The sequence below is a fragment of the Scleropages formosus genome, chromosome 2, assembly GCF_900964775.1.
Source record: "Scleropages formosus chromosome 2, fSclFor1.1, whole genome shotgun sequence".
NCBI lineage: Eukaryota > Metazoa > Chordata > Actinopteri > Osteoglossiformes > Osteoglossidae > Scleropages > Scleropages formosus.
In genome coordinates this window covers 34,164,966-34,177,104 of record NC_041807.1, presented here as the reverse complement: position 1 = coordinate 34,177,104, position 12,139 = coordinate 34,164,966, and the positions used below count along the sequence as shown (strand labels likewise).

Genomic DNA, 12,139 nt, shown 5'->3' with positions numbered 1-12,139 from the left:
TTATTTGAGGAAAAAATGTGTCTTGAAAATCATTGAAAACCTCTGATCACTTAGAATTTTTACTTTATCACCTTCCCATAGTCGTCCAGTAAATATTGCTTAGTTTTTTGATTTCTTGCACGGCTAATTTATTCAAAACGTTTATTCAAAGTGAGTTGCCCCCATTTATTATGGCGTTTTTTTTATTTAAACCACAGTTGATGTAGTTTGAGCCACTGCCTTGTAGTCAAAAGACCCACTGAAAGCACAGTTTGAATCCTGCTTTAGTTCCCTTGAACAAGGTGCTAACCCTGCATTGATACAGCAAAAGTATCCAGCTGTGTAAATGAGTAAATCACTGTCAATAGCTTTTTATAAAAAGCCTTCATTGTAAGTTGCTAAATGTATAAACAGTAATTCAAGGTAAGTTCCTTGCTTTAGGGTGTTACAGTAGTTTGCCGGAGTGGGGCTTGAACTGGGAACCTTCTGAATGAGAACATTGATCTGTTTCAGTCTCATTTCATCTATGTACACAATTTTGCTTGCTAACATCAGAACCACAAACCATTGTTACATTTCTTAGTGTAAATGCTTTATGGTAGGTAATTACAATCTAGAATTTAAAAATAAATTGTATGTTATTTTGCTTATTATTGTTATTATTATTAGTTTCAAAAGGACAATATTATTGACCATGGTAGCAACACAAAAAACTGCACTAATACTAAAAAAAAATGCAGATATAGCTATTGTCTTGCAAACATTGCCCATTTATTGCTAAATAATAGCAAAAAACAAGAATTTAAACCTATCTCATTGTGTCGGAATCCAGTCAGTGGAATTTGTTTCAATTCAAATTTTATGAAATGTATAGTGGTTATGATTATATCACTTTTGTTTAATAGGGAAATAATATAAAAGAAGCACATGCAATCTCATGTTCACTGTATGGTGTTCTGTGGGGGTTTATACTGCAGGACATAAAGAAAAGGCTGCTCTTGGCTCTAGGGCCAGTTGCAGCACTGGCAGCTGGGGTCGAACACCAGGATCGAGGGACACAGCTGTACATGGGTGATGCCATTAGCACAATGGTAGAAGGAGTTGCGGTTGTTGCTGTTGACATAGATTCCATCAGACTTGCCGGTGCAGAAGTTGCTATTGACAGCAGTAGTTGTGGTGGCAGGAGGAGCAGGACTGGTGTTGGGGTTGGTGTTGGGGTTGGTGTTGGAGTTGGTGTTGGTGTTGGAGTTGGTGTTGGGGTTGGTGTTGGGGTTGGTGTTGGGGTTGGTGTTGGAGTTGGTGTTGGTGTTGGTGCTGGCAGGGTAGCTCATCTTTGGAGGCACACCTGTCACAGGAGGGACTTCTGAGGGGAAAGGGAGAAGGGGGGGAACCAATTTTACAGTGCAATCCTCAACACCTCCAATATTTTATGCTCCAATGAATATACTGAATAAAATATTTCACTGTTCTATGCAGCTTCTGAAACTCTTTTTGGTTTAAGAAAAAAGATAAAGTATTTTTACAAAAACATTCGAATAGCAATCCTTTTTGAGTGATGTACCTATATTTAGAAGATTGCGAAGGTGGCTGATCAGAGGGTAGTTTCCTTGACCACAGAAGCGACCACCAAAATCATCCAGGTCCAGAGACCAGACGAAGGCCCCGCCAAAATTGTTCTTCTGAAGATAATATACCTAGGAGAGTATGAAAGGAATTATGCAGACTGACTGACTGTGGGGCATGGGCACCTTAGACTGAATTTTATCATACTTTAAGTAATCTTGAATGTGAATCTCTACCTACAAAGCAAGCAAGCAATTACCTTAGTCTCAAAACTCTGCTTTGTGTCAAATCCCACCCACTCATTTCCTTTGACAGCATAAGGAACCTTCTGATCTTCAATCCACTGGACAGTGGTGCCTTGAAGGAAGGTGCAGATCTGGAGACACAAAGAAAATGTAATTCCACTTGGTTCACCAGGGGCTGGAAGTCTTTTACCACTAAGTGACAATAAATGCTCAGTAATATGCACCTCCTTTCTCAAATTAAGAGATTAGTTTCTGTGAAATTCTCAGGAAAAGCTATAATAAATAATGAAAAGTGCAATGTAGGGTTGTGGTAGTGTGTTGTCCTGGAAAAAGAGCAGGAGACAGGGTACCCCTGCCACTACATCATGGTGAACTGTTTCATTTTTGCCTTTATTAACTTCGTTTATTAAACAAACTTATTTATACAGTGTCCAGTTCAGTGCTACTGATGTCATAAGCATGTCCAGTATTCATCAGTTATGGCCCCCTCTTTTCCTCATTTACACATCGATAAAGCTTAATAAAACAGAAGTTCCTTGATTTATGTATGGGTAAGAGTAAATAAAGATCTTGGATATAGCTAAATTAAATCAGTAAATAGTTAAGATTTTTCATGCTTTTTTGATACCTTTGATCAGCTCTCTTGGCTTACCTCGTAGCTTGACCAGAAGCCAGCTTCACGGGTGTAGGGCCCTGCAGATGCTGGACCAGTGGCTGGAGACCCAACATCAGTAGCTGCAGAAGCAAGGCGGAATGTGCGGCCATACGTGGCGAACCCCATCCGCAGCTTCTCCACTGGGGCTCCCTGGTTCTTCCAATACTGCATGGCAAAGTCCTGAAAGATGTGTACAGAGTGGTTTAGGGAACCCTCGTGGATGGGTGTGGAGACTCACGTATAGATCAGCTTAGTTCACTACCGTATTGAAGTTGATGAGGTTTCCAGTGTCTTTAGAACCACGGTACAGGGGGCTGTTGTGTCCGGTGAATCCTTCCCAGGAGCCGTGGAAGTCGTAAGTCATCACATTGATAAAGTCTAGATACCTGAAAGTTACATATCACATGGGCCATAGTTTTTCTTTCAGGCATGATCTATGCCTATTTGAAAATTAACAATCATAATCAAGAAAATACAATGCAAGGACAGCACTCACAGAGGCAGAATTACAGTATTTTAACTTGTTTCTGCCCAACTTATGTTTGCAGTTCTTCTGTTCCGCGAGGAACCCAGACTTACTTAGAGATTTCAGGAATTTCATAAGCACCGTCAATCGTTTCTTTCCCAGCAGCCACTGCAGCTGTGAGCATCAGTCTGGGACGTCCGGTTTGCTGGGCCTCAGCCTCAAAGGCTGTCATGAGCTCCTGGACTCGGAGACAAGCAGCAGGTCCAAGTAAAAATACAACAATGCCCCGCATGAAAAGATGAATCATACAGGGATTCATTGGTGCACTCAAACTCACCCTGCACAGCATTGTGAATCTCTGCTTGTCCTCGGGGGGGCTCCCTCGTGCCCCGGGGTACTCCCAGTCCAGATCCAACCCGTCAAAACCACGCGTGCGCAGGAAACTGATGGAAGAGTTAATGAATGTCTGCCTCGTGGCTGCTGAGGAGACCATGGCTGAGAACCTGTGGATGGTTCAAAGAGCTGGTCAGTAAGTCATCATCAGTAATACTTGAGCAAATTAATTTGGCTGCTTATTGAGGAAGTAACTGCCTTGAGTCTTACCAAGCATGACTTAAGCACAAAGCACGTCATGACTCATGCATCCAAAAAATATCCCTCAACACTGACAATGACCTTTGGTAAGAAAATACATTTAATACATTTGGATAATTGTTAACAGAGATTAGTATTTAAAAAAATAGTGCGTATACGAGATCTTCACAGTCGCAGAAAAAGAAAAACTCACTGATTTGAGCCAAAGTTCCATCCTCCAACAGCCAGAGAAGTTTTAAGATTTGGGTTGCTGTTGAGAAAAAAAAAAAAAAATTATGGTGAAAAAATGTATTGCCTATAGCCTTATAAATGCATGACATTTTATTCTCTGTTGCTTGTAATACAGGTCATGAGGAAATACTGCTGCTCCAAAACACTTTTTCCGATGCTGCTGTTACACAAACCCTAGTGTCAAAAAATGTCGGAAAGTTTTTGCTGTGACTAAAACTGCGACTAGTAACAAATCGTTTTCAAAATCCTACAAAGCAAATGTCTTAGCTCTGTAATATTTTATGCGGGACGCTAGTTCCAGGCACCTTCTAAAATGTTTTTTTTTTTTTCCCTAGCTTTTAACTGCATTGCAGTATCAATATAACATCATGTCAGCAACAAAATTATACCCTGGCTAATGAGATCTAATAACGTGTAGAATTCAAATGTGCTGTACATTAAGATGAAATATCATTTTTGATGCTGCAAAAATTCTGTCGCAAGATATAAGAGCTCAGGTTTAATGGCTCTTGCATAAATTGTTTCAGTAACTGGTAGCATTACTTTTAAAAAAATAATATTTTGTTTTGGACTTTTATATTGTTCCACAGTAGGTGGTGTTAACAGAGGGGTGAGGTGGTGCAGTGGGTTTGACTGGGGCTTGCTGTGGGCTGGGTCTTGGGTTCAAGTCCTACTTCCAGTGTCCAGCCCTGGACTAGCATTCGCAGGGTGGGCTCTGGTTTTCCGCAACCCCACTCGGGACAAGCGGCGGTAGATATTGTGTGTGTAGTTAACATTAAACAATTAAACGGATAGGCCTTGTCAGTGCAGGCTGTAAATAATTAATGCTTTTGAGTTTAAGTATTACTTTATTTATTTAATGATTCATTTTATTAATGTTATCAACATCCAGCAAAATTCTTTCTAAAGTTTATCTTCCCAATAAAAACATTTACATACATTTACACTCATGGTAATACATATACACACTTGCTGCTCAGGTCTTGGAGATGTTTTTGAATCATGTTAAACTCACCTCTTTTTTAATGCATTGAAAGACTGGTAGAGAACATCATCATTCCACTCGTAGGTGACAAGCTCATTGGCTTGATTGATGACGGAAAAGGCATAGATCAGATGAGTGCACAGGTTAGGGTCCACATTACTCGGCAGGTATTTCCCATTATCGGGTCTGTACTGGGACCAGTTGGTGAAGTAGCATATGAGCTGCAAAGCATGACCTGTAGAAACAGGGTAAAAATCTTATCATCCAAGGCTCACCGTACGGTTAGACTCAAGTGCGGTACGTGAGTCTTACTGTAACTCACCCAAGTGACACAGCAGAAGACACAGGCCTGGCAGAAGACAAAAAACATCAAAACCACAATGATATTAAAAATATAATAATAATTTACAATAGCACACCAATTAAATAGTTATAAAAAACATATTTTTTATATTTATACTAATAAAGTTAATTTTTTAAAACTTCAAGTTACCATTTGTTGATGTCTTACCTCCTAAAAGTGTGAGGTTTCTCATGGCTGCTGCGCAGTGAGCTGGGAGTGTCTTTGGTTTTTAAATATGTTCGAAATGTGGGATTCTGTGCGGTGGCGGCTCAGATTAGTCTCTCTCTGTGGTGACCAAACGCTGTCTCCGCGAACCATTAACCCAGCCAGTTTCAGGTCCTCTGCTTGGATAATGGCTATTTATTAGCAGACATCAGGACTTTCTATGTCATTAGTCATGTGTTCTTCATATTATAGAGCTAAAAGAGGAACGAACCAAACTTACATAACAGTCTGTTGCTAATGACCATTTTTATTGTTATGTACTTCCCTAAAAGTACAAATTCCCCAAAGTCTTATAGATTCAACACAACCCATTAAAAACAGTATTTGCCACAGAAATAACACATTCTCTAGAAATGTGGAACTTACCTTTTTATCTTAGGTTCCTTATTGCAAGAGGATTGTGCTAACTGCATGAAACATGTCTGGTAAAAGTTTTTCAAATGTACAAATAATCAATAATAGAGTAAAAATTAATAAAAGGAACGAAACAAATTTAATAATGTTTTTGATATAGGAGAGTGTTCCTGTCTTCTCCGAAGTGTGAAAAACACAGCACAAAAAATACCTTTCACTTTTCATACATTAAAACTAGTCAGACAGGAAGATTTTCAGTTAAAACAGGTTCTTAATGCTATGACTTGTTCCATTGTCTGCAAAATCGTACTTGAAAAATTAGCCAGGGCTCTTCTTTCGTGCCAGGAAAACGACATGAGCTAATATTTCCATGTCCTCCACCTCGCACATCCCCCATGTCAATGGATCACGCGGATGCGACATCCCGAGGCGCCCGAATCTCCTGCAGAAGGACATGGTGATTTGGATATGCACTCAACCGTGTCCGGCTGCTGGGAACCTCAATGTTGTAGCTCCTCATTTGTGTAGACTGCTGAACTGAGATTTCTCTGCCAGCCTCTTGTAAAAAGTTGAACATGTCTCTAATAGTGGATGGGTCCCCTCCAGGTGAGGTGTCTTTGTAGCTGAGTCGTATTGATCAACTCATACCAGCCCAGTGTGGGGGGTACATTCAGTTCAACTAGAACACAATTTTTAAATTTAAAAAAGGAATTTGAACTTTACATGGATGTGCATTAAAAAAACAAACTGTGAAATTTGTTGTTTCATGGACAAGTGGTTCTTGACGATGGATGGATGGATGGATGGATTTTTGAAGCTTGGTGCAAATATATGACTTAATTAAGAGTTTTCTATGATAATTAGTATCATTAAGGGGTTGGAATACAGTACAAGGCTAATTACACTGTAGCCAGAAGAAGCACTAGTTCAGTGCCCCCTTGCAGGGGAGTATCAGTGAGGTGTCCGGAGAAACATAAGGCTACAGAATCAAGAATATGCATGAAACTGTGCTTACAAATATGTGCCACGTTGAATATGATTTTCCTTCTAAATTAAAACTTGTAAAGCATCATATTGTTATTGCAGTAATTATAAAAACAACTCCATGATTGTGTATCCACATGGGTTACCCTCCACTCGTATTTTACACATTCATTGAGCCGGTGCTTTTCTCCAAAGCAACTCATAATGTTCATCTACCTACAATTATTTACCCACTTGTACACCTGGGCAATTTTACTGGAGCAATTTAGGGCAAATACCTTGCTCAAGGGTATTACAGCTGGAAAGGGAATTCAAACCTGCGTCCTTTGAGTCCAACCACTGGTCCAGCTGGCTAACCACTACATGACCAGCTTCCCCATCAGAGAATTGGTATTTATATAGGCCCAAATGAGGGTAACTTAAGAAAACAATTATTCATGTATTAAAACAATGACTCGATATTATCTACTAAATTATGTACAAAGATAAACAAAGGGGCTATAATCAATGGTGTGACACACACTGTCCAGATTCTGGTGAGACCAATCTCTGTTATTGCCTCTGTGAAACATAGCCAGAGATTTTTAGGTCATTTATTAATATGCACATCACAGCTGTTAATTTATTTTTTATCATCAGCTATGTTTTGTCAGACTAATAAAAGAAAGTAATTGAGCCCACATAGCTGTTATCTGGGTAGATGACCACACACACAGTCAGAAACTGCTTGTCCCAAGCAGAGTCGTGCAGAGCTGGAGCCTCATCTGGCAACACAGGGCAGAAGGCTGGAGGGGGAGAGGACACACCCAGGACGGGATGCCAGTCTGCCCTAGGGCACCCAAGGGGGACTCGCACCCCAGACCCACCAGAGAACGGAATCCGGCCAAACCCGTTGCACCACCGCACTCCTGTATTTGAAGAACAGTGCCAGCAAAATGAATAAAAACAAATGTACGGTTTGCTCTTAATGCCCATGTAAATATGATTTTTTTTACATTTCTGTAAGTGAACATGTTCATGTTTTTAACCTTTAACCTCGTCACTTTGCTTACGCACTAAGTTATTAGCAAGAGTTGACAACAATCTGGGTGAGGCTTAATAAGGTGAGCAAAAAAATCATAATTTGCCCTGAGCATGATTTTTAATTCTGTGCAGTTTTTTCAGGAATTATTATGCCACACCCGCATACACAGGCTGTCAACTGCACTGTCCACAGAATACATCAGTGCATATTGTTCCCAGCTGGTTGGAGTGCATGTCACTGCGAATAAAAGGGACTAAGATTACAGGAAGTATGTGAGAAACGCAGTTTGTGATTTTCACACTAGAAAATAAAACACTGAAGAAAGGAGTGTCCCTTTAACACGCTACAATGCATAGCAATAAAACTTGACGCATGTTGAAGCACTATGCAAAATCCTGAAGAAAATGCAGATCGTGTTGTGCTATTCTAAACGAGAATGTTCTTTCAATTAAAATTTCAGCAAGTTCTTTTCCAACAACAATTTAAAATGTGTACAAATGAATAAATATGGTAATGCAAATTTTTACTGTTCCGCATTACTTAATACTAAACTTATACCTCTTCCACTGTTCACACCTTTTAAGTCAAATTTAAACAATCTGACATCAGGATGGACATCAGTTAAATTAGCACCAGCTTGTACTTCTCCAACAGGGGATGTGGTGGTGCAGTGGGTTGGACTGGGTCCTGTTCTCCGGTGGATCTGGGGTTCAAGTCCTGCTTGGGGTGCCTTGTGACAGATGGGCGTCCTGTCCTGGGTGTGTCCCCTCCCCCTCTAGCCTTGTGCCCTGTGTTGCTGGGTTAGGCTCTGTGACCCTGAATGGGATGAGTGGTTCAAACTGTGTGTGTGTACTTCTCCAGTTTTGGTAATGGGTTCCCCTCTGTTTGTGTCCTGCACAGGTGTGGTAATTCACACTATACTATGGTTCACTTCATCCCAAATGTATGGCTTCTTAGCAGTAACATCCATCCATAACCACTTGTCCATTGCTGGCCCAGTGTAGTCCAGAGGCATGGGGTAATGGAACATCTTGCACACAATGTCAATCCATTTCAGGCCAATCTCATACATACATTACAAAATCTTCAGTCAGCACCTTAAACATCTGAATTGTGGGGAGAAACAAGAGGACCCACTGGACATAAACATGGGAGAACTAGCAAACTCCACAAAGAGCACCTAAGAACTTCAGGAAGTCCAAAGAGCCTAGAAGCTATGAGGCACCAACACCTTATTGCTTTGCTCAGCTGATGACTTTGCCCAGGGTGACTTATATGGAAGCAAAGCAAAACTGTCACTTCTTCACATTAACGGGCTGTTAGGTACCATGCTTCTTCCCTATTTTTCGCTTTAGGTCTGTGTTTTTTAAGAACCTCTGCTTTAAACTGCCCCCCCGCAAGGTGATACAGGTCAATTCACTCACACACCACAAGAATGAAAAACAGTTTCTTCCCCAGAGCTGTGAAACAGCTGAATGCTGCTTAATTTTTATTCTATTATATTGTATTATACCGTATTATCTATTTATCTATTAATTTACTGTGTTATCTGTTTAAACTTTCACACACTTTCTGAACCCCCTGTTCCATATGGGGTCGCGGTGAACCGGAGCCTAGTTTAAACTGTTTAATTTTTATACTTAAGTGTTGTGTTTTATATTGCTGTCTAAAAACTGAGGGAGTACCACTATTATTTCATTGTATTGCACAGCAGTACAATGACAATAAAGTCTTTGCTTCAGTTCAATTCGGTTTAGACTGAAACCACAGACCAACTCTTACTTTGCAGGATTCATGATTCGTGTGACCCATGGGACTCATTTCAGCACATGTACACCCACAGCAGGTCAGTTGTTCATTGTCTTCATGCTCCTCTGGATGTCTAGTATGTAATTCACCTGTCAGAATGAAACCGTATTTATTTCTTAACCATTATTTATGTGATGCCTTTTTTCAAGGCAACATTTAAATGTTACACTTTACATGTTAAAAAGTGTACAATTATTCACTAACCTCTACATCTTGTTAAATGTTAGCGAAGTAAATACGAGTTCATACTGTGCTCCAGGACATTACAGCTGGGGTGGGATTCAAAACAGGGACCAAGTTTTACATATTAGCAGTGCTCACTGCTATGCTACCTGAGTATCTCAATGGGCAAAGCACACAGTTGAAAAAATCAGGGTCTCAATGTATTTATCTCACTGAAAACATAAAATTGTTTGTATTTTTGTTAAACACATTGATTTGTCCATGCCAAGTGTTTGTCAGGGTTAGGGCTAAGAGTTGGGGTTAGTGCTAGTGTTGGGGTTAGGGTTAGGGTTGGGGTAAGGATTAGGGTTAGGGGTTAGGGTTAAGGATAGGGTTAGGGTTGGGATTAGGGTTAGAGGTTAGGGTTAGTGCTAGGTTTAGGGTTAGGGCTAGTGCTAGGGTTAGGGATAGTGTTACGGATAAGGTTAGGGTTAGGGGTTAGGGTTAGGGTTAGAGTTAGGGTTGGGGTTAGGATTGGGGTTAGGGTTAGAGGCTAGGGTTAGGGTTAGGGATAGTGTTAGGGTTAAGGTTAGGGATAAGGTTAGGGTTAGTGCTAGGTTTAGGGTTAGGGTTAGGGTTAGGGTTAGGGGTTAGGGTTAGTGCTAGGTTTAGGGTTAGGGCTAGTGCTAGGGTTAGTGTTAGGGTTAGGGATAGTGTTACGGATAAGGTTAGGTTTAGGGGTTAGGGTTAGGGTTAGGGTTAGAGTTAGGGTTAGGGTTAGGGTTAGGGTTAGGGGTTAGGATTAGGATTAGGGTTAGGATTAGGCTTAGAGGTTAGGGTTAGGATTGGGGTTAGGGTTAGGGGCTAGGGTTAGGGTTAGGGATAGTGTTAGGGTTAAGGTTAGGGATAAGGTTAGGGTTAGTGCTAGGTTTAGGGTTAGGGTTAGGGGTTAGGGTTAAAGTTAAGGTTAGTGCTAGGTTTAGGGTTAGGGTTCGCCTTAGTTTGTGCAATAGGGAGCGTGTGCCATGTGACCACTAGATGATGCCAGAATCACTCAAGTAGTTCGCTCAGTATTCAGTGTTTCAGCCTGTTCAGGGTTAACATTTCAATGATAACAGGAAAGACATATTTACACATTTCCACTGAAGCAAGTTTATGTGTTTATGTTTTTTCATGAAATAAGTTGAAAGTGACCTAATGTCAGTTGAGACAGTTCCTTGTATTGATACACCAGGAAACTGTCTCAACTGCAAAGTTCTCCTAATCTCACAACCCCACACGTTTCTCAGCTTTTTGCAGAGGTCAGTTTAAGACCTATTGCCAGGCTTCACAAATTTAGAGTGCGATATGTAAGATCATGGTTAGATAACACAGACAACAAAGTAGTAAAAGTGAATAGCTAAAGCCAACCTATACTTTATAGAATTTCAGATGTAGGTTTATACATCCTATTTAATTTGAGGTATGATAAAGAAATAGATAGCTAGAGAAACATTAAATTTATGATTCAAGTATAGCAAATATTACATAACATTTTTTGAGACACAGGAATTAAAGATAGACAATCTAAATACTGAAGAATTAATTGTAGGATAATGTCTTATATAGCAAAACGTGGGCTTTTTATGGGATAAAAGCAGAAAAATTTTTTTCCACACAAAGAAAAATGGGATGTTGGGTTCAGTTGCACTCCTTCTTGGATGTTTTATTGGAAAAAAAATTTAATTATTTCTACTATTCATTGAACTGTTCCTTGTTTATAAAGTACAATTCATGTTGAGCGCTAAATAAAGTGTAGATTCATTATAATCCTTTAATTTGTTCATTATTAGTAACCACTTCACTATCGCAGGGTCATGATGCCCCAGAGCACATTCCAGAAAGCAGAGAGACACAAGACAAGTTAAATCCTGGAAGGGACACCAGTCCATCACAGGACAATTACACACATACTCATTCACACACAAACAACTTAAGTTAGAATCACCAGTTCACTTGAAACATATGTGTTCAAATTGTGGGAGGAAACCAGAGCACCTGGAGGAAACTCATACAAAAAAAAGAGAACGTACAAACTTTACACAGACTAAGCTGAATTTGAACCCACATCCAATATCACAGGCTAGGCACTTTGAGACACCAGCACCACTAACTGTGCCACCCTCATTTCAGTCATAAGTGGTTTCCTTCTTAATATGTATGTTCATAAAACATCTGCAATAATGAAAAGGCTGGAGAATGATGAAGTTGTGCTTTTCATTTATTTCATCGCGCAATAAATGTAATTAAATCACTGAATAAACTGTATTGAGCATAATTTAGTTAACCCTTTAGCTCCTTATTTGCTCAAAAGCCGCATACAACCTAAGAATTGTAACGATCTCGTGAACATTGATCCGATGCTTTCTTACGACATGAAAAGACAATCGACAGCATTTTCACCTTGCTTTTTTATTCACTAGCTGCAGCAGACAAACAGTTTGAAAGAAGCTCTACTTCTGCTATGCTTTTCCGCTGCTC

The 12,139-nt window shown here is 40.0% G+C and overlaps 1 protein-coding gene across 2 annotated transcripts; it reads right to left on the bottom strand.

Moving 5' to 3' along the window:
• Positions 1-83: 83 nt before the first annotated feature.
• LOC108940246 (acidic mammalian chitinase-like) lies at positions 84-5,823 on the bottom strand. 2 transcript variants are annotated; one of them, XM_018762246.2, is made up of 12 exons: positions 5,653-5,823; positions 5,230-5,480; positions 5,041-5,067; positions 4,749-4,953; positions 3,696-3,752; positions 3,246-3,411; positions 3,022-3,146; positions 2,705-2,828; positions 2,440-2,622; positions 1,802-1,918; positions 1,541-1,673; positions 84-1,342 (listed from the first exon to the last, which is right to left on the bottom strand). In XM_018762246.2, the coding sequence occupies exons 2-12, from the start codon at positions 5,252-5,254 to the stop codon at positions 984-986; spliced, it is 1,521 nt and encodes a 506-aa protein (XP_018617762.2). In that variant the 5' UTR covers positions 5,255-5,480; positions 5,653-5,823; the 3' UTR covers positions 84-983. The 2 variants fall into 2 exon arrangements, with proteins under 2 accessions (XP_018617762.2, XP_018617763.2); XM_018762247.2 differs by having other exon boundaries at positions 5,230-5,402.
• Between the last annotated feature and the right edge of the window lie 6,316 nt (positions 5,824-12,139).